General features: G+C 45.8%; 1 protein-coding gene across 3 annotated transcripts in view; it reads left to right on the top strand.

Moving 5' to 3' along the window:
• The window catches only part of NME7 (NME/NM23 family member 7), a 151,159-nt gene that overhangs the window by 111,534 nt on the left and 17,487 nt on the right, over positions 1–22,138 (top strand). For all 3 annotated transcript variants that reach the window (XM_090056239.1, XM_090056230.1, XM_090056248.1), the window contains one exon: positions 16,546–16,653. In XM_090056239.1, the coding sequence (XP_089912365.1) occupies positions 16,546–16,653 (108 nt within the window). The remainder of the gene's footprint in view (positions 1–16,545; positions 16,654–22,138) is intronic.

Below are 22,138 nucleotides of genomic sequence, written 5' to 3'. Positions count from 1 at the left end.
ACTGGCTTTCCTCCCCCAGGGTCTACACCACTGACTGTGCTGATTTTTTCCCCCGAGTCCCTTACACTCATCCTCAAGCTAGACAGAGCTGCTCTTCCTGTTTCTAACAAGACTAGGGGAGTCAAGGCACATGGCACTTGGAGAAAAATAGGGAGTTTTCAGGGTTAAGATTGGCTGAGGACCTTTCATACTCTGACACACATCCAGAGAAATGATACCCTGGAGTCAGAGCAGCACCCAAAGCCATCTGGAAACACCCCCAAGCCTTTGGGTCAGTTTGAATCCTGCAGGCAACTCTCTAGCCCAGAGGCAGGCAATTATTTCCGGCGGAGGGCCACTTACTGAGTTTTGGCAAGCCATCGAGGGCTGCATGAGAGGCAGTCCAGGGCAGATAAACATTAATTTTCTGAATTTTTTAGGGGCCCCACGGGCCGGATAGAATGGCTTGGCGGGCAACATCTGGCCCACAGGCCGCATTTTGCCCACCCCTGATCTAGCCCATCTCCTGCAAGGTGCTGAGGGTTAGCTGAATTTGTAAGGGCAGAGATGTGTTTAAACAGTGCAAGCCTCCTTATTGGTTGAGAAAAATATTTCTAACAATTTGATCTACAAGGCATTGTGATAGAATATGTGGCTCTCCAACCCAGTCTGAAATGGTATATTCCTACATGTTTTCTTCCTGTGGCATGCTGTCGTTTTTGAGGCCTTGGAATTTTTTGTGCTAAAGATACATTTAGTATAAGATGCATTTGCTGCTGCAGTGTGATGGAGGGATCATAGGCCATGTTCTTTTGCACCCTTTTGGATAAAAGGCTATGACATGGTTCTCAGTCATCATAGGTACCTGGACTCAGTGACAAGGTAGTCCTTTCCAATTTTACATTCCTATGTCTATGGGTAGGGAGGTGTGCAAGGAATGCCACCTTATAAATTTTCCCTTTCTACTTGGACTGAGCATGACACAACAGAAGCCTTCTCTCTGCATGTGCAACCTGCAATATGCAGCATTTCAAGCTTCCTTTAGCTAAAGCTGATTTTCCTAAAATACTAACTGTATCATCTAAGGCTAAGCAATATGTCCTGACAGGGTTATATTTGTGGACAGCTAATTTTTGTCCTTTGCTTTGAGGTTTCAGATCTTGGCAAAAATGGACATTTCTAGCGCCTTAGTGGTATCCCACTCACCCCCTCAGGACTGGGATAGCCTGGAAAGTTATGTCATGATTCAAAACACATTAGCCAACATGATTTTAAGTCCAGTTTAGCAGCCAGTGTACACAGGACAAATCTTATTTATAACCTGTGGCAACTGGTCATGGTCAGCTCTGTATTTCCCCCTCTGCTGACCACATAAAGCTAATGCCTTTCTGAACACAGTTTTTTTTTGTCTTATCTACTTGCACGGTCTTTCTTTAAACATCATGTTAGTTAGCAGATTTCGCATTTTTACCAATCTACTCTGGCCTGGATTGGATTGAGGGGGAAGGATGTTTTTGATTGTGACTGCCTAATAGTGTTTGTAACTACTAAAACACTACTGCTTGCTTTACACATGCTCTGGGGGGATTGGGAAGGGGGTGCTTTAATTGGAATGGCTCCAGGAGACGCTCTAGTTAAAATGCCTGCAGCATCTCATGTATTCAGTGTCCTGCACTTCAAAATGGTGGTGGGGGCAATTTAACTAAAGCTCGTTCAATAAGTGAAGTGCCCTAGCCGCCATATTCTAGCACAGGGACACTGAATACACGAGATGCAGGGGCTGTTGGGTTATGCTGGTTAGCAGCACTGAATACGTGAGCGTGTCAGAGCAGTATTTCCACAAGTCTACAGGCACCCAATGTTTTTAATACATTAGCTAAATATTAAATACATTGGCCAGGCAAGTGGTTTTGGTTGGAGCACTTGTTAGCTGAACGAGGTAAATTTGAAGCTTCCCCTAAGACTTGAGTCCTGCCAGCTAGAGCCCACCTTAGGGAAAATGGCAACTTGGACAAACTTATATTTTGCCCTCTCCTCCAGGCACCCTCTTTCCCCTGCACCTCAGTGGTGATGCTGCAGGCAGGGGCACAGGACTGAAGCAGGCACCACCTCACCTGCAGTGCCTAGCCTGGCTCCTCCTGAACAGCTGCCTCAGGGACACCAGCTCCCAAGCTGTGGGCAGCTGGTGCTGCCCCTGCTCTACATTGCCCTGCAGTGGGCTGCCAGGGCAGGCTTTACCCAGGGGCTGCCATGGCAGGGCAGGGACGCATCCTGCTGCCACCTGAGCCTGGCATGGGGCTGGAACTGAGCCTGTGTGGGTGGGGAGCAATCCATGGGGTGTTGGAATGGAGCAGGGTGCTTACCTGCTCTGTGCTCTTGAAGACATGGGGCAGGCTGGGCTGGGGTGCCAAAGCAGAGCGGTGCCAGCAGCCAGGAAGGGACAAGGAAAGTTGGGAGTCAATCAGGAGGTGGCAGGGCTGGCCTAGCCTGCCCCCTGCATCCCTCTGCTTGCCCCTCCCTGTACTATGCCAGGATCTTGGGGGGCAGGACGCTGCACCGCATGGCTGAGCCAGAGATGCATAAGAGGAGCCCAACAGGGTGGAGGGCAGCAGTGCTCAGTTGCTGGGCTGAGCTGGGCAGGGTATCCCATCCAGCCCCATGGACTTGTATACGTGTAACAGGGATCAGCTGAGGTTGTGCAAGGCAATGGGATGTTTGGCACCCTGCTGACTATGGCACCGTAGGTGGTTGCCCACCCTTGAGGCCAGCTCTGCTGCCAGCTACCAATCAATTAAAATGCAACTTACTCTACATACCCTAGGGTTTTATAAAGGGGGATTTTAAAAACATAACCTTTTCCCATATGAGGACTGGCCTTCGTGGGTGATGCACAAGACTGGGAGTCAGGGGTCCAGCGTCCTATTCTTTTCTTGGCAGTCTTGTCCAAAAGAACCCCACAAACCTTCTCTCATAGCTATTCCATTTGTAAAATGCTTCTGGACACTAATAAATGTAACTTTAAGGCATCACATGAGATCCTTTTATAGGATGTGATGCAGTATGTAGGCTAATTTCTGCCTATCTGTTTCTTTGCCTGCCTTGTGTTAAATGTATGAGTGGGGGGAAGGGAAAGCTTTCAAACTCCAGACAAAGATATTTTTTAATGACTAGAAGCCCAAACCCTGAGAAGGAGCATTTACCAAAAATACAAATCCTTGTGACCTCAGTCCTTCCACAGAGAAAGGGTACAGTGTTTTCAGGAGCTAAAGGAAGTGCTGAGGTCACTCTGTCTGGAAGGGAAAATGATACTTTTGTAGTACTGAACTACTCTTTTCTCCTTCTCTTCAGTTCCTCCATTGAGGATGGATGTACACACAGCTGACTAGCAATGATCTTGCATTTATGTGGGATTGCTAGTCTAAATAGATTCAAAACACTTTATGACATTAGATTCTGCCATTTATTGCCAACAGAAATGGCTTTCCCTGTGTCTGCAGTGTCCCCAAGAGTTATGTAGTGTTACTGTGCCTGGTTGAATGCTGTACACCCAGAAATGGGGAGGAGCAGTAACTGAAGCTGCAGTGGTGGTAATGCAACCATGTGGCAGCTCAGTAGTGGCCTTGGTGCCTGGCGATGTTACTGAAGCCATGTAGCCAGTCAGTGGCGCATCCTGGTGGCAGCGCTGCAGCCATGTGGTGGCTCAGTGGTGCCCCCTGGTGGCCAGTACCAGTGCTGTGGCCACGTGGTGGAAAATGGTACAATACAGTCATGCAACTGGGGAGAAGTGGGGCACCAGCGCACTGGGGAGGAGGAAAGAGACTCCAGAATGGCACCCCCCACTGCCCACCCAGAGAGTCTGTGCCATGACAGCAAGAGCCAGGACAAGTAAGAATAACGTCCCCAACCTGTTCTCTGTGGGGTTTTCCCCAGGCTGTGAATGCTCTAGCTAAGTTTCTGGCATGACTAGGAGAGCATTTTTTCTAAAGAGTCTTTTTTTGCTCTGAATCTGTTTGCGTGATTTGTATGGTTTTGTTCCTCCAGAACCGTGACCTTCAGGCCATAACTTGTAGAGTGGTACTTAACACACTTATTTTGCATTCCCATATCCAGTCAGAAATGCTCTAATGCTTTCTTAAAGCCCACTATTACTGTTGTTGGCCCTATCACCATAGCAACTGAGACCACTATGGGCCCATTATGCTTCCAACTGTACACATATAGAACAAAAAGTCCCTACCCCAAAGTGTTTACCAATTAAGATGAGTCAACAAACTGTTACCGACTGGTGGGGGGAAGTACAACGAAAATACGAGCATTGGTCAGCAGGCAGTGGTCTTAGTCCACTAGCAGTCATGTCTTTTGGAGGCCTCGAAGCAAAGGATGATGATCAGGAAGCTTGGTGGATGTTTATGGGGAGCTCCTTCCAAATAGGAGAGATGACATAGGAGAGATCATGCAGGTGTGTGTTGGGAAATATAACAATGGAATAGTAGGCAAGTTGCCAGCTATATAGAACAGGGGTTGGAGATCACAGCCTCCTTTGCATTCCCTTTGTGAACATACACACTTGAAGTACCCAGAAAGAGCAGGTCTTTGGGAAGCTGTTGCACATGTTTTAGAGAAGTGGTTCTTAACCTTTTCTGTACCAGGACCCATTTGTAAACACTGATGGCCAGTCCCCACCCAGTGCCCCTCACTACTGAACTGCTGCCTCTCGGCCTCAGCCCTCCACTGTATGGGATATGGGGAGAGGTGGGGGGCGGGGGCAAAGCAGCCTATATAGCAGGCTGGAGCTCTGCTAACTTGCAAGGGAAACGCTACAGTTTCCCACACTTTTCTCCTTCCAAGGAGAATCCATTTTTAAAGTTCGTCTGTGACTCTTTCATATATTCTTGCAACTCACTTTTTGGCAAGGACAGGGTGGGGAGGGGATAATTACCTGCAAAGCTAGCAAGGATTTGGGATGTTATTTAATACTATTCCACACAGGCTTCCAGGGAGGTGCAGCTGGGTTCCTCAGCTACAGCTGGTAAACTCACCTTGTCTTTGCATTATTTTCAGGTGTGACTGAGATTTTCCCTGTGGAGAAACAGGAGCAGGGAACATAGAAGCTGAGCTAGTTTCCCCAGTGGGTGGTGTATTGTATCTCCTAGCATTGCAGTAGCATGAAACCAATGCCACTGTGGGCAGAGTCTCTCTGTAGTTTTTCTGCTTATGTTGCATTGTTAATGTCTTGAAAAGGCAAAAACATATGCCCCAACCTGGACCAGAGAGTTCTTGTGGTCCAAAAAGCATCCAGCCATCTCTCTCTCTCTCTCTCTCTCCTCCTCTGCAGTAGTTGACAGCAGCGTGAGCAGCTGCACTGTGAGGTTTCAGTCTGAAGCATCTATCTCATTGTCTCTGAAACCATTAATTAAACAAAGGCATTTAAAAAACTGGCATATAAAATGAGTGACTCAATAACTGCTCAGTAGATGAATAATTTAGGGTGTTGCTCACTGGTCTGCTCAGCATACACTGACATTCTCCTTTCTACTGCAGGGCAACCTGAGCAGAATATTTAGCAGCATGACAAACTGCATAGAAACCCAACACTAAATTTCTCTCTAACTGATATGGTTTGAGAACATGCTTCCTTCATACAGAGGCCAGGGCAAAGGGAACAGCAGGATGCTTGCTTCATGTTCCCTTGTGAGCTCACAGAAGCACCTCTGTGGACTGTGCCTGGGATGGCTTTGCGGGGAGGGGATGGTGGATGAGGGGACAGTAAATAGCTGGGCTGAAACCTGCTCAGGAATTAAAGCAGAGTTAGCTCAGAGAGAAAGGAGCATAACAAAGTGGATGCAAATCTAGGAGACCTGGGCTCAGCACCCACGCTGAAAATCAGGGATTATGTTTCCCTTCTTCCCCTTTACTTGACATGTGTTGTCTCTTTTCAGCCTGTAAGCTCTCTGGTTAGGGTCTGTCTCTAAGTCTCTGTATGTACGTTGTCTGCTACCACACTGAGTCTTTCAAAAATCTTTCTAGGTATTGCTGTAGTAGTAATAATAAGGCACCCCCCACCTTTTACTTATAAAAGGTCATTTGCATGCTTTTTTCATAAAAGAGCTTCACACAGACATATGATAAACACCTGGCAACAGCACTTTCAGGTAGGAGAGGCCAAAGAGAGCAGTGTAGGTGAAGAAGACCTGTATGGATGTCCCAAGATCAGGCAGAGGACTCAGGGGCCCCCAGGATATGCAACTTGTGCTCTTCAATAAGTCTGCACACCCTTTTGGAGGGGGAACTCAGGTCTGGCTCAGGTAGGGGAATCTTGCATAATTGTGTGGTAGTTGTTCTTTCCTGGATAGTGTACAAGTTTGTGAGAGACTGAGAATATGAAGGGGGCATCCTGGCCAGAAATAAGATAGCTGGAGCACAAGCCTAGATAATGCAAGGTGTCTTGTTATGTTAAACAAACTCTGAATGTCCCCAGCATGAGGTTTATGATGGCTCAAAGCAGGGGTGTCAAAGATATGACCTGTGAGCTGGATCCAGGCTGTACAGCCCTATCATCTGAGGCCTATGGTGCTGCATATGGGTGTGCTGTATGTGGCATGAGCTGCATGGGGTCAGTTCCAGGTGCGCACTGGCCGGTGACTGGCATGCAGGGCCAGTCTGTGGGCCTGATCTGGCCTGCAGGGGTCAGTAAGTTTGATACACCTATTTTAAAGCACCATTTCTCTGTGCGGGGGGTGTACCTGGGCTGTTTGTGTTAACATGAGGACTAGGGACAGAAGTTACACATAAACCAGTTTAAGTGCTCAGAAACTGATTTAAACCTATAACAGAACAGAAGTTCAGTGTGCATAAACCAGTTTCAAAATGGCCAAAAACGGTTTAAGATAAACTTGGTTGAATGTGGGGTGAGACTTAACTGATTGTGCTCAAACTGGTTTATGGAACTTCTGTCCCAGATCCCTTCCTGGTTTAAGTTAGACTAGAGTCCCCCAGCATCCCACCATGCTCTGCAGCCCTGGGCTGAGCTGTGCTGTCTGTTCCAGCAGAGCAGGGCTGTCTCCACCCCTCTGCTGTCTAGCTGGAGCAGGGCCGGGGGCATGGCCACATGCCGGCTCCCCTAACGCGAAGAGGGCAGGGAAGAGGTTTATTACTCCCTCCTCCCCTGTTGGGATCTGACAGGCAAGGGCACAGCACCCTGTCAGGCATTTTGCACCACTCGAGCAGCAGAGGGGGGTGGCTAGCCCTCGGAGCAGCATAAAATGAATGGAGTTGGAGGACAGTTTAATTTTTCCCTCTGTCCCCTGTCCCACCAGCACGGAACTGAGCTGGGGTCTTTCTGGCTGGGGCAGAGGAGCCCATGTCAGGGTTGCTCCCCTTTCACTGCTGCAATGGAAGGGGCAAGTGCATGGCCAGAGGCTGCCTGGTATGGCCCCCTAAGGGGAAGGGGGCAGGGAGGCAGTTTATTCCCCACTCCGTCCCTTCTTCCTCTGGGGAACTGCAGCTGAGTTCTGCCAGCCATGCCCACCGCCTCCACCACTTGCACCTGGCTAGGCAGACTCTGGCTGGGGTTTCCTGAGGGGAGAGAGGAGGGAGTGGGGAATAAATCCTCTCCCTGTCCTCTTTGCCTCAGGAGGCCATGCTGGCTGGCATCTGACCATGTCCCTGCCCCTGCCATTGGACCAGCAAGGGGGTAGAGACCCTGATGGGGCAGCAGCCCCCGGGACCATTCTGGGCCTGCATCTGGCCATGCCCCTGTCCCTGATCTTGCAGCAGTGAGGGGCGGGGACCGTGACACTAGCTGCTCTGCCCTGGCCAGGCAGACCCTGGTTCAGGTCCATGCTGGTGGGACAGGGAACAGAGAGAGGAATTAAACCTCCTTCTGTCTTCATTTGCTTTGCACTGCTGCTGGGGCTGGCCATGTGCCCTGCTGCTTGAGTGGCAAGGGTTGGGGTGAGAAATACTTGGCTGATGCTGCTTCCCCCCTCCCCCTCCAGGCACACCCCAGGGTCCCTGCAGGCCACAGTTAGGGTTTAAACCCCTCTGCAGTCATATTCAGCCTGCAGGGGCCTGGCCATGCCCCCACCTCTCTTGCTCCTGCTCAGCTTCCCTGCAACCAAAGGCTTACTCTAGGGCCCCCCTGGCTTCTGGCCTGAGCCACTGCAGGCATGTGCTTGCATTTCTGAAATCAATAGAGAATATCTGTTCACTTGCAAATTGATTCAATCTAGGCAGGTTAGACTAACTTGCAAAGGAGAAAGTATCAATTCCTCTGAATTCAGGCTCAATTCAGAATCAATTCAGGCTCAGGGTTTTTGAATGTCTGTCCTTACCTGAGGTTCCTCTGCTCTTTCTCTTAACATTCAGAACAAAAATTATCATTCAAAATAGTCTTGTTCTTCTGGGGAATGCTTTGCTCTGAGTTGCTTGTTGATTAATAACCCTGGCTGCTGACAGACAGGGGAAAAACAAAACAAAACAGTGCTTTAGTGGATGAGGAAGCACATTAGTTTAACCCAGCTCTCCAGCATTTGTATACAGCAGGCACTTCAGTGGGGCATTTTGGCATTTTTATCTAATAGCTGATTCAATCAGGCCCTGCCACACACCAGCTGCTCAGGGGCAGGAAAGGCAGCTGGCTTCAGCACGTGGGGCTTCCCTCCCATGCCACACGAGTGCGGGGGCTGCATGTGCATAGCAGGGAGCGCTGGTGATAGAGATAGCTTGGTGGGGTTGCACTCCTTGCTGCAATGTGCAGTACTGGCTGGAGCTGCGTGCTTCCAGGCACCAGCGCCTGTACTGGGCATGAGCACCCCAAGTACCCCTGCCTGTGGCTGCTCCATGAGGACAATATACAATCTACAAGGCTAAGAATTTATTTTTGAGTTATTTTATGCAATCACCTCTATCTTCAGGACACAAACACAAATCATGATAAAAATATTTTTTGTAATAAAATTAAAATATGTTATAGTAGGTGTTTGACTTTTAGTGTATGATTTGGTTTCTTTCTGGTTCTAAGATGACAACTCCCCCCTCCCAAAAGGAGTATTTTTGGGGCAGGGGTCAAGGGAGGGACACCCGGTAGAAAGGCCAGGGGTTAGGGGTGGGACTTCAGGTCCCAATATGACAACGAGGGGGTAGGGCAACTGCCAAGGGGCAGGGCTACCCATGCAGCCCTTGAAAGCTCACCAGACATCATTAAGTGGCCCTCCACTCGAAATAATTAACCACCCCTGAACTAACACAATGTCTCTTCTGGGTATGCGCTGCACTCGATGCTGGGACATGCCGAGTTAAAAGTAAAGTGCTGTTTTGTTTTAGGGTTTTTTTCACATCTGTAAGCAGTTCCTGTTGCCAACTCCTCTGTGCTTTCTGTCTAAGAATTTCCAAAAATTTTGGAAGCATTAATTAATAAAGTCTCAAAACACTCTTAATACATAGGAATGTATCTTTATGCTTGTTTTATTCAGGTCCCATTGGGATCAGTGGGAAAACTGCAGTCACTCTTTATATGGAGTCAAGACAGATTTGGGGTTAGGGTTGTGAGCCAACCTCAGATAAAGCAACTTATAATTTATGTTTTAAAGTGTGTGTGTGGGAGAGAAACAAAGGAGGAGAGAAGGCTTATTTATATCTTTTATTTTTTTGTATTGCTTTTTCTGCTCTACACTCCCCTTTTTCACCTCACTTTGATTTAGACATGCACGTTGTACACCCACTGAATGCTGAATAACTGCAAATTACTTTCTCCTTTCCACATATTTTTTGACCAACATGCACTCCCAATATAACTTATCGTGTTGATATCGCTGCTCAGGGAATTTGCATAGGAGCTGTACCTGTTTACTCCAGGTCTGACTTTTGTCTTTTGTTTATGGGAGACATGCCTCTAAGATAGTGGAATAACTTTCTGTGAAAGCTTGTTTAGGCATCATTATGAGAATAGCTCAAGTGGGGATCAGAAAAACCCAAGACAAAAAGAAATGCTACCTGACTGTACCATTAGGTTTCCTGCCTATGGAATAAGGAGTCTGCATGCAAGAAGAACAATATCAAGCCTGATTCCTGGGCAGGCAGTCAGCAGGGAAAGTTGGTCACAAGGCATGAGTATGATTGAAGCAAAGAGAATTGAAGTGCTTCAGGGGAAGAAGAAAGGGAGGAGGCTGAGATGAATGGTATCACCTGTATAGCATCTTATTTCAGGGGAATGATTATTGCTTTCAAAAGGCTTCAGTCTAACAGTTCAAAGGCAGTCATTATTTTTTTTTTTTTACCAGAAAGTTGGTTGAATTTGCCATCAAGCCAAAACAGAGTTTTTAAAATAAAATAAACTATAGTTTGATGACTTGTTGCTTCTGTTTCAAAGCAATTAGTTGGGATTTTGGGAGGAGATGAATCTGATACCTCTCTACAGCCCCAACACCGCAAACTTGACAGCTGCCAAGCAATTTAATTTGCAAATCAATCCTTGGCTTGCATGCTGTTTCAAGCACACAACTATATACACAGCCAGTTGGCTGATTTCAAAAGACTGAAAAATAACAGGAACAGGTCAAACTGCCCTGCTCAAGTGTTTTATGCCTTAGAAGAAGTAGCTCAATCAGCAGAGGACAATCTGAAGGTCTTAGGCCAGGTGAGTGTAATACAGAAGATTATGCTAAAGAGTCTGAGAAATATTAATGTGAACTCTTTTCCCAGAAGGTGTGAGGGTTGGTTTCATGTCAGAAGTATTAAAGGTTTTGTGCAGTTTGCATAAAGGGCAAGAAGCTTTCTGATCAGATTGGCCCTGCTGGGAGTGGGTGTGAGACCGTCTTTATCAATTCCCACTGTGTACATCAGTGGTTTCCAATCTGTAGTAGGGGTACCACCAGTGGTATGCAGACATCCTATCAGTGGTACATGTTAACAGATTTTTATAATTACTTTGTGACAAAAATTTGCTGGTGGTACTTAAGGTTGTATCATTTTAAATTGGTGGTGTGCAGTCTATCACTTTGGGAGCCACTGATGTATGTGATCACTGCTGCTCATGTAGAAACAGCAAATGCATCACTTTGTCAGCAAGAGGGTCCTGTTACTGGATTGCTGTGTAAAATGCAATTGTTTGCCTTGCCATGGTTAAATCTAGTCTTTCCTGCCGAGAACAGGAGGGTTGGACCCAATCATCTCTTCCAGCCCTAACCTTCTGTGGATCTGTGAAGCTATTTTCCATGCAAGACTTGAAGTATTCTTCAATGGACATGGTAAAATTGGAGCATCTTTGAGCAAACTACATAGGGAATGGCCCTGCCTCAGGCAGGGGTTTGGACTAGATGACTTCTGGAAGTTCCTTCCAGCCCTGCTTTTCTATGATTCTGATTAACACTCAACCAAATTAAGGACTTCAGGAGGCAACTGTGTACCCAGGACTGCAGCACACTGAGCTGGATTGGAGCAGCCCTGGCTGGCAGGAGGCCCCAAGGGCCAGTGTGCCAGCCCAGGGCTGCTCTGACGTGTTGCAGAGGGGCTAGCCAGATGGCAGCTCCCCTCACTGAAGCTTCGTCGTATCCCAGCCAGCCCCGTCGGCGTCTACGTGTATGTTGCTGCTCACTAAAGAATGCTGCTGTAGGATAGTACTTGTATGTACAAGCACGAACTTGAGGTGGAGTTAGTTAGTTTCCTTTGGCCTAATAGGACTGAACATGTAGACATTGAGACCCTACTGTGGATCCAGGCAGCTCTGCAGCAAATGTCTTGTGTAGATGTGCTCGCGTGTGGTTAAATTGAACTGTAACTTGTATAGAATGGGGAAACTTCCACACTGTTGCCATTACAGACTTGGGATGTGAAATGGTTGATAGTGTAACCATGAGGATTAAAAGTCAATGTAGAGGTTATGGTGGTTACAGGAGAAGAACATCTGCCAAAACTGATAGACCTGAACTTACAGAGGGTAGATTTAGATATAGGCTGCTTTAGGCTAGTCTAAAATAGGCCAAGTTTAGACTAGCTGCTCCCACTCTCAACCCTAATTGCAACCATGCTCCTGCGAACCTCAGAATGGTTGTTCCTGTTTTAAACCTTGAGTTTATTTTGAAAAATAGAATTGAACTTGAGTTCTCAAAGACAGCAGCACCTTCAAGCTCTTTCCTAGGCTTTTAGGCCAAATGGGATGTAATCAGCCGGCCTGTGTAACAGACCATTGACCTTCCTTTTATTAATTCCATCCTTCACTGGTGGTTTTCAGGTGTCTGAGTTGTCAGAGAAATGTAACCTGAGGATGTTAGTTGGACTAGACTCTACTTCAGCTCTCACCCATCTGGAATACATCACAGAAACAAAGCCAGAGCATGGCACTTGGCAGGAGGAAGTGTCAAAGAGATCCCAGTCGGCATATTAGTGGGTCTGGTGGGTTTTGGGATGGATGTAATTGCCATTTTTGTTGTAGTCTCTTACTTTTCAAAAAGATGACTTTTTAAAATGTTATACAAGCTAGAAAGCTGATGCTGGAGCTCATAATAGTTAAAGACAGTTGCGATCATTCTGTCTGAAAATTTGGAAGGGCACATGACTGGATCATGAGATTTATTTTTTCTGCAGTTCTTCCACTATCTGTTTGAAATTGCCATTGAATGAGGGCAGCCAGAGTTGCAGCCTTTTTTCAGAGTTAAAGCAATGAAAATCATACAGTGGCCTGGTTATTTGGTGGGGGGGGGGCAAAAAAAAAAAATCCATTCAGGCATTGTTCAGACTGAGAATCTACCAGTATATCCAGATATCGAATAAGGAAGGAAAAGGCTAATGCTTGCAAGTCAGTGGTTGTCACTAAAGCTTACATTAAAATGCTGTCATATCTCTAAGAAATGGCAGCGCACATGCATGTTTAACAAAGCTTTTAACGAGCAGCTCACCTGCCTTTCTGGTTTCATTAAGCATTCTGTACAGATGAGCTAGCCTGAAGTGCAGGGATCAAGTGTGCAATTAGAAACACTTAGATACACTTTTTTACATATGAAAATCACAAAACGTCTTGCATTGTAACCGAGGCATGACATCCAACATGGGTGGGGCCAATATGGTTAGCCAGCTCTTCAAATCATAAAAGGCATTTGTTGGTTTCAAGACAGTTGCCTGCTATTGAGGGCAACAAGGATAAAGGCAAAATTTGCCCTTCGTATTTTCCCCTTTTATGTAAGGAGACATGAGGCTCCCAGAATCTGCCTACTAGTCCACATGGCAATGTGACCATCCTTTATTACTATGTTCACCTGGATCTGGGATGGAAAGTAGTGGAAAATAAGAGATGCTGAAACTACCAAAGAGGTAATGTAAAGAAAATGTTTATTAGGCACATGTAGGTGAATGAAAAGTATGGAAAATGGAGAAGTAGTTATCTGTGACATTCAGCCCAAGGACCATGTCCCACAGGCATTATCATTGACTTGAGTGACCACTTCAGAAGTATCCCAGAGATTTGCAGTACATTTTTCTTTGACATTTAAGTGAAATCCAGCTGCTTTTGTGATGTTTCTTTCTTTAGTGCCTTGGACTTTGGGCCCTTGATTTTTGTCTGGGGTTTTATGTTACATAATGGGGAGCTGATTTTTTTTCTGGCGCCCTTTTTTGACCATTTACTCAGGGCATATTCATTCTGTCTTGGGACATGTACATTAACTGAAGGCAACAGCACTTTGCCTAAGTGGCTTAAGAGGCTTTATAAATTTATTCAGCACTACATCAATGCTGACCGTGTGAAGGAACACCTCGAGAGGCTGGATAGCTTCAAGTCAGCCAGCCCTGACAATCTACACCCCAGGGTACTCAAGGAGCTGGCGAGCATCATAGCCCAGCCCCTGGCATGGATCTTTGAAAACTCCTGGGGCTCTGGTGTAGTGCCCGAAGACTGGAAGAAGGCCACTGTGGTGCCTATCTTCAAGAAAGGGAGGAAAGTAGATCCCGCAAACTATAGGCCTATCAGCCTGACTTCTATCCCAGGGAAGGTCTTAGAAAAGTTTATTAAAGAGGCTACCCTTAATGGACTGGCTGACGCCAACATCCTGAGGGATAGCCAACATGGGTTTGCTGCGGGTAGGTCTTGCTTGACCAATCTCATTTCCTTCTACAACCAGGTGACCTATCACCTGGACAAGGGAGAAGAGATTGATGTCATATATCTTGACTTCAAAAAAGCCTTTGATCTGGTATCCCACAATCACCGCTTGGCAAAACTGGCCAGTTGTGACCATGGGTCCACCACAATCCGCTGGCTGGGAAATTGGCTCTGTGGTCGGACCCAGAGGTCCAGTTTTGGGCTCCACAATTCAAAAAGGATGTGGAGAAGCTTGAGAGAGTCCAGAGAAGAGCCACACGCATGATCAGAGATCAGGAAAACAGACTTTACGACGACAGGCTGAGAGCCATGGGGCTCTTTAGCCTGGAAAAGCGCAGGCTCAGGGGTGATCCGATGGCCACCTATAAGTTTATCAGGGGTGACCACCAGTATCTGGGGGAATGTTTGTTCACTAGAGCGCCCCAAGGGTCGACGAGGTCGAACGGTCATAAACTACTGCAAGACCATTTCAGGCTGGACATAAGGAAGAATTTCTTTACCGTCCGAGCCCCCGAGGTCTGGAACAGCCTGCCATCAGGGGTGGTTCAAGCACCTACATTGAACACCTTCAAGAGCAAATTGAATGCTTATCTTGCTGGGATCCTATGACCCCAGCTGACTTCCTGCCCTTTGGGCAGGGGGCTGGACTCGATGATCTCCCGAGGTCCCTTCCAGCCCTGATGTCTATGAAATCTATGAAATCTACATGTATGTGGTGATGCAGAACCTGCTGCACCAATCTTGCAATCTAATGCAAGGCAGACAGAACAGAATAGACTGCCTGGAGTCATGAGTTTGATGTTAGGGTAGAATATGTAGTAACCAGGCTAGCACGGCTTTCTTGTTAGAGAAGTTTGTGTGGGAGGTCTCTGGAGACAAAACAAAAGGGGTTTCCTGAAGAGGAGATATGAGAGAGGAGAGAGTATGAAGAATAGGAGAGCTAAGATTTAGGCTACAGTAGGACACTATGGGGATTAAAAAGAGAGGGCCAAGCAACTGAAATGAGTGGTGAGGGAAGTAAGAGGAAGCCTCCAGAAGAACTGAAAGAAGAGTGACTTGTTTGCAACAGCAGGAGAGGGAAATGATTTCTGCATAGCATATTGTATGGGCTTGAGGGAAAGAGGACAGAAAATATAGAGCTTTGTTCTTCAAAGCTAAAGTGATTTGGGCTAAAATACTAGCAAAAGTTCTGTAATCACAAAGTTTTTAAAAATGTCTCTTCAACCTTTATTTGAAAGCCACAGACTTTCGGCCCTGCCCCCAGTCTCTTAGCAGCCTAATTGTTATCCCTCTCTGCCAAACTGGGCTCAGCTGACATTTCAAGCAAGGCTTCGTTTAAGTTATGACGCAGGCATAGTTAAGTAGCACAGGACTTTTGTTCCTTCAGCACTTTTCCCGACTGCAGATCTTTAATGATGATTAATATCATGGCTCGTTTAACGGTACCTCTTGAGCCTTATTATGAAGCAAAACCTCACTGAGAAACTGCATTGGTATGGAGTGTATCATATTCAAGCACTGTTGTGTCCACCAACAGAACAAAGTAATAGCTACAAAATAAGCAGTGAGGTAAGACTGACATGGACACAGTAATAACAGGAAGCTGAAGCTTTTCATCAGGCAGTATTTTGGGCTGGACATACTTTGGTTGTAGAACAGGCCTTGTTAACCTTTCACATGGATTTGTCCCAATTAACTGACTGTGTTAAGTAATTTGCATTATAGGAGCAAGTATAGTTCTGAATCAGGGTGGGGCTTGCTGTGCTCAGTGCAGTTTCTACCCCCAGACCTTACTATCTTAGTTCAGGATGAGACAGGGCAGTTGAAATGGAAGGATGGAAAGACAAAGTAACAGTAATACAAACAGTTTTTTTGGAGACTAGTAATGCACATGAGTTGTTGGTCCAGATATTGTTAGAGGACAAATTGGCAGTTCCATTGCTGGCAGTGCTCCACCGGCATCCAGGGAGAAGTGAATCCAAAAAGCATGGCTTTGGAGTTGAATCAAGGCATAGTTTTGACTATATGAAGTTTTAAGGTGAAAATTTGCCTCCATCAGTTGGTAAAAATGTAGCACTCCACATGAATGATGCTAAGCATGCATGATGGTGTCTTGTCTCTGCCAGCCAGCATACACAGCAAATGAGAACCTTCTTCTCATTCACAACTAACTTCTTTAGTGCAGGTATTAGGACCCTGTGTATGTAGCATGGACAGTCCTTTATTCTGTCCCTTTTGACCCATAGTCCTTTCATGACATCATCTTAAGGTTAGACACCTCAGCCTTCAGTTCCACTTGTAACCATGTAAATCTGTGCAGGCCAAATGGGAAGCTATCTCTTTATTTTGGATTCTGGCATACTGTACGTACACCAAGCAATCTAGAATGAATGGTTCACCTGAAAGGCATTTATATTGTACATGACATAACAAATCCAAATGATTCACAGTGTATCTGTTTATGTACCCGATAGGAAATAGCCCGTCACCTCCGGCCTGGAACTCTGCGGGCTCTTTTTGGTAAAAACAAGATTCAGAATGCTGTCCACTGCACAGATCTACCAGAGGATGGGCTGCTGGAGGTAAGGCTCTGGGAATATGATGGCTTAGGTCATAGCACAGGGTTCTTACCATAGAAAATAAACCTAGCATTTTTGGGGAATATTTAAACCCTGTTGTGTTTGCAGTCATGGTCCGGGGGTCCAGTGCTGAGTGGAATATAAAATAGTGGGTGAGTTGATTAATTCAATTACATGAGCAAGCTAGAGGCAGAATTCCAGTTCATAATAGTGCTTGAGGAACTGCACTGACACAATTGTCTCAAGAGATTATTGAACAACAAAAGCTCTCATTGGCTGGACATAACCTAAAATAGGGACTCTGTTACCTAGCAGTGTTGCTACATTTATAAATGAACCCTTTCGTGGATGACACATCACTGTTGTGTATCTGTGTTATCTACCTGGGCCCACTCTCCCCCCCTTTGCATTGGGCCTGCTCCTCCCCCCACCGCTGGTGCATTGGCCTGCAGTGTCCCAAACCCATTCCCTCCCGCCGCCCCGTGCCACTGCTGTCACCTCCACCTCCAAGGAGCGGGGAGGGAAGGGCAGGCCAGCTCTGGTGGCCTCGCCCTCCTACCTGCTCTGCTCCATCACCACCGCTTGCAGGGAGCAGGGCAGGGGGGGTAAGGACAACAGTGCTGGCCTCCCCCCTGTCCTCTGTGTCCCCACCATCATGACAGCACTTTGCTGCACCGCCACCTCCTGTCCCAACACTGAATTTTCACTCTGATTAGTTGTTTCAGTTAGTCAATCAGTGTGCAAATAAAGCATTATGGACAGACAGACAGACAGAAAGATTAAGGCTTTTATAATATTAGAATTAGGCCTGATCTGTACCTGTATATTATCTTGGTAATTGTTATCTGTTTTTGACTTCTATTATTTCATTAAAATTCAATAAAATAAAAAAATTGAATTGAAGAACATTTATCTCAGACAAAAATACAAGTACCAGCAAAGCACTCTTGTCATGAATACGGTTTATACTTGCAAACCTGGTCATGTACTGCATTGGTTCTTAACTTTTTTTGTACCAGGACCCATTTGTAAACATCAGTGACCAGTCCCCACCCAGTGCCTCTCACTTCTGACCCACTGCTGCCCAGCCCCCCAGTGGAGCTCTGTTAGCCTGCAAGGGAAAAGACGTGGTTTCCCATGTTCTTCTCCTTTAAAAGAGAATCCATTTTTAAAGGTTGTTAATCCATTTTTAAAGTGTGATTGCTACCCTTTCATATATTCTTGTGGCCCATTTTTGGGTCGTGACCAATAGGTTGAGAAACACTGGTTTAGTGCATAGCCCACTCCTGGTGGAATAAATTATATTGACAAAAGTGTTGCTTTGCTAGTAGAGCTGCATCTACATTAGGGGATTGGCAAGAACAGCTACATTGCTCAGAAAGTAGTCTCCTGAACAATATAACTCTTTCAGCAAATGTTGACTGGTCTGGGAAGGGGAAGCTCTACCCATATAAGTTACCTTTCTCCTGGAAAATCATATCCCATCCACATTAGAAGTTTTGGTGCTATATAGCTCTACTGAATAAGGAGGGTTGATTTTTCTGTTAAATGATACAATTCTCAGATCACATCCAAACAATTCTTTGGTATAGCTTAGGGGTTAGCAATATGGGCTGTGGGCCAAATCTGGCCTGCAGTACCAGTAACTGTACTGGGGCCAGGCAACAAAGAGCTGTGTCCTTGGTCCACTGCTTCCTCCCTACTATCCAGCTGCAGTGCAGCTCCTCACTGGCTAGAAGCTGCACTTTCGCCACCACCACTTCTCCTATCCCCCCACTCCTGGCTGTAGTTTCCCCCCACTCCTGGCTGTAGTTCTGGCACAGCTTCTAGCTGGTGGGGAGCAATGCTGTGTCTGGGAGGCAGGGAGAAGCGGCAGCAGCGAAGATGCAGCTTCTGGCTCCCTGACTGGAAGTTACAGTTGTTCTGCAGCTGGGGAGCAGGGAGCTGGCTGAAACAGCAGACATGGAGCTGGGTGAAGTGTAGACATGGCTTCCAACTGCATGGCCCCAGCACAGATGCAGGAAAGCTTCCCACTACTGACATGTCACCTCCTTGAACCACAGCTGGGTAGTTCTGGCCCATGGTTTGTTAAGGGTTACCAGCTGGGGAGAGCAGGGGGAAGCCAGGCAGAGGCCTGCAGTTTCTGCTGGAGCTGCAGCCGCGGAGCAGAGGGGAGGGGCCAGCTCTGCCCAGAGAGCATGCCAGGATGCTGGGGGAGTCTGGTTTAACTTAAGACAGCAAGGGGTCTGGGACAGATGTTACATAAACTGGTTTAACTCAAATCAGTTAAGTCTGATGCTACATTCAACCAGGTTTATCTCAAACCAGTTTCAACCATTTTCAAACTGGTTTATGTGCATTGAACATCTGTTCTGTTACAGATTTAAACCAGTTTCTGATCACTTAAACCAGTTTAAGTGTAATGTCTATCCCTAGCCTATTAGAAAGTGCAGGCTAGATTCACAAATGCACTCTGACTGCTTTGCATTATCTGATGATTCACGGGGGCTGTAAACCTAGCTTAACTGACTTGTTCCATGGGGTTTATAGGTGATACAAAGTGGCACAAAGCATTTAGACTGGGACTCTAGCCTTAACTTGGGCTTTGAAGAGGTGGTTTGCCCCAGGGCCTTGACTGCATGAATTCAAATTCTGTTTTCTCAGATCCTCACTCCCACAGCTGATTCACAGACTAAGCATAGTATCCCATTATACTGAGTTATGGTCTTAAGCATGTGATTTGCATTCCATTAACATCCATGCCTGTTACGCTGCCATTCTGTTTCCTTTATCACTTTTATCATTGGCAATTTGTACTCATAACATGACTCTGGATCCATCAGTTGCTCTCACTCAGCAATCTGAGCTTGAACCTGCAATAATGAGGAGCATCAATCAACATTGCTTTATTAATGAAGTGAAGCAGGGAATGTGTCTTTCTGATTGCTTGGCAAACGAGTATTATCATGGAAATGACAGGAGCCTTTCCTCTTGCTGGAATGCATGCATGCACTTTTAATCTCTGTTTTGTAACTCATGCAATTGACTGAAGACTCAGCCAACCAAAATAAAAAAAATAACTTGTGGATGCTTTTAGATTCTGGTATGTGCAAGAGCTTATCATGCTTGATGAAATCACCACAAGATAATATGCACTTGGTTGATCCTTGGGAAAGACTCTATGAAAAGGATTACAGAGGAAAAGATGGATAGGTTCAGACAAGTTTTTTCACAGAAAATTCCTAAAGTCTCCTAGAGTAGCACAAGCCAACCCCAATGCAGAAGTACCTGGAAGCAGCATACTATATTAGCATGGCACCATGACCAAGCTAAAAAACCCTGCATTGCCAGGTTCCTGCAGTCCTTGGCGTGCCAGGGGGTGAATTTGAGCCACGTGACACTGCCCCAACAGTCATCAGGTCCAGACTTGATAGCGTATATGTTATTCATTGCACATCTCAGGTTGCCTCTGACCCAAGGGCAGCCTTGTTCAGTGGCTAATCTTTACATCTCAGTTACCCCTACATTGCTCAGTGCAATCCCATTTATAAGTAACCTGTTTGCATTTTACAAGCTACATTCTATCACTTTCTCCCCCTCACCCCGAACTACCTTCTCACACCTATTGTCTCCCATTCCCTTTGAACCTCACTGCTATGCATTTGTATTTTCACAGATCTGCATTTTGCATATTGGCTTCTGCTCTACCCAGGAGAGCACAGTGGGCCCCTATAGTGGGGAATCTGCTCTGAGGTGCTGGAAATCCAGTCCATTGGAGCAGTCTTGATTAATCGAGTCTGCTGGAGCACAGAAATTGATGCGCTCTGGCAGCCTTCAGCATCACGTGTATCAGCATCCCCGTATGTTCCTGCTGAAAAAATGGCACCAGGGTGCTTTGAAATAAAATACATTTGAGCTTTAGTTCAAAGTACCCTGCTGCCGTTTTTTCAGCACGGGAGCGCCAATACATATGACGCATGGGTGCTTTTAATTAGTGCAGCTTGTTAATTAAAATACCTGGTGCCATGTCCCACAGCACATGTAAAAATTCCCACATACACCAACATATTCACCTTATGCCTGAAGAAGGGTGTTTGTGCCTGAAACCTTGCAAAGAACAATTTTTCCAAGTGTTTAGTTGGTCTAATAGAAGATATCACATCTACCCAAAGAACCTTGTCTGCCTGTCTCTCACTTATAATGCAGATGTGCTATATAGTTCACTCCTGTTAGGGTGAATTTAGCCCAACATGCTTGTAGAAGGAGATCCTTAATCAATTTGTGCCTGTTGATTGGGGAAGGGGACTGTTAGACTTATTGCAATAAAACCATGAGGTTCCAATCATGGCTAAGGCCCCTGTTGTACTAGGTGGTGGACATGCACGTAGCAAGAGACAGCTCTGTTCCAAGGATCTTATACTTTAAATGGATAAGATGGCCACAGGAAGACGGTTACCTCTGTTTTGAAGATGGAAAGGGTGGTTTAATTCCTAAATTGCTAGTGTTGGTTTGTGACCAAAATGAGATGGAAAAAGGGACATATGGTTACCTTCCTACCTTTTCCATGGACTACAGGTGACTAGTTGACCAGCATATACGGAGCTGAAGAAAAGGGAGAGTATGCAAGAGAGAGGGAGAATGAACTTTTCCAGCAGGTTATTGGTGTTTTCCATAGGATCTGTTTAAGTATTCTTATTTCTACCAGCTGGTTATTAAGATTTCAGGAGGGATTGCCATATGCTGTGGTTTAATATTTACCTGAAATGGATATGAATGAAGAGTGGTGTTTGGAGCAATTACTTTCTGGCTTGACCAGAGATAGAGCAAAATACTTTGACTTCTTTAAAAAAACAAACAAAGAGACCAAAATGAGTTCCTGAGGGCCAGGCCACATGTTCATTGAAGTCAATAGCAAACTTTTAATTGATCTTGATGGTGCAGAACCCTGAATTAGTTCAGGGCTACAGGGAAAGAGAAGACTCTGACTTTCTTTCCACAAATAGTGTCCCAAAGGGACTGGTAGGACTGGTGGGATCCACTCTAGGAACTTAAGTGGGTGACTTCATTATTTTAGAATAGTTTTTAGTTGAATTTAGTCAGTTCTATGCAGTAAATTTTCATTGCCACCTGATGGTGCTCTGTTGATGGGACTAGAAAAACTAGGAAGCAGCTTTTAAAGAAAAAAATCAATTAATTGTCACTCACTCCCTGTAGTCTGACTCTGAACTCTTGGCATTGTTCAGCAAACTACCTGTTTTAGCCAACTGCTAATTACATCAGCGTTATTCATTAACTCTGACTGACCAATGTCAGAAGTGGGGAGGTGCATTTAACCTGAAATATCATTGACGATGATGAGTATCAGCATATTTCCATTCCTAAATATATGATTTCTTCTTTATTTGTGGTATAATGTGGGGGGAGCCTACTGGAGATGCGCTTCCCTTTTGCTGAACTAGGCTTTTCATTATTCTTTAAATCCATACAT

Source organism: Crocodylus siamensis, chromosome 1, assembly GCF_052110815.1.
Source record: "Crocodylus siamensis isolate JL-2025a chromosome 1, ASM5211081v1, whole genome shotgun sequence".
In the NCBI taxonomy this organism is placed as follows: Eukaryota; Metazoa; Chordata; order Crocodylia; family Crocodylidae; genus Crocodylus; species Crocodylus siamensis.
This window is presented reverse-complemented; position numbering and strand designations above follow the sequence as displayed.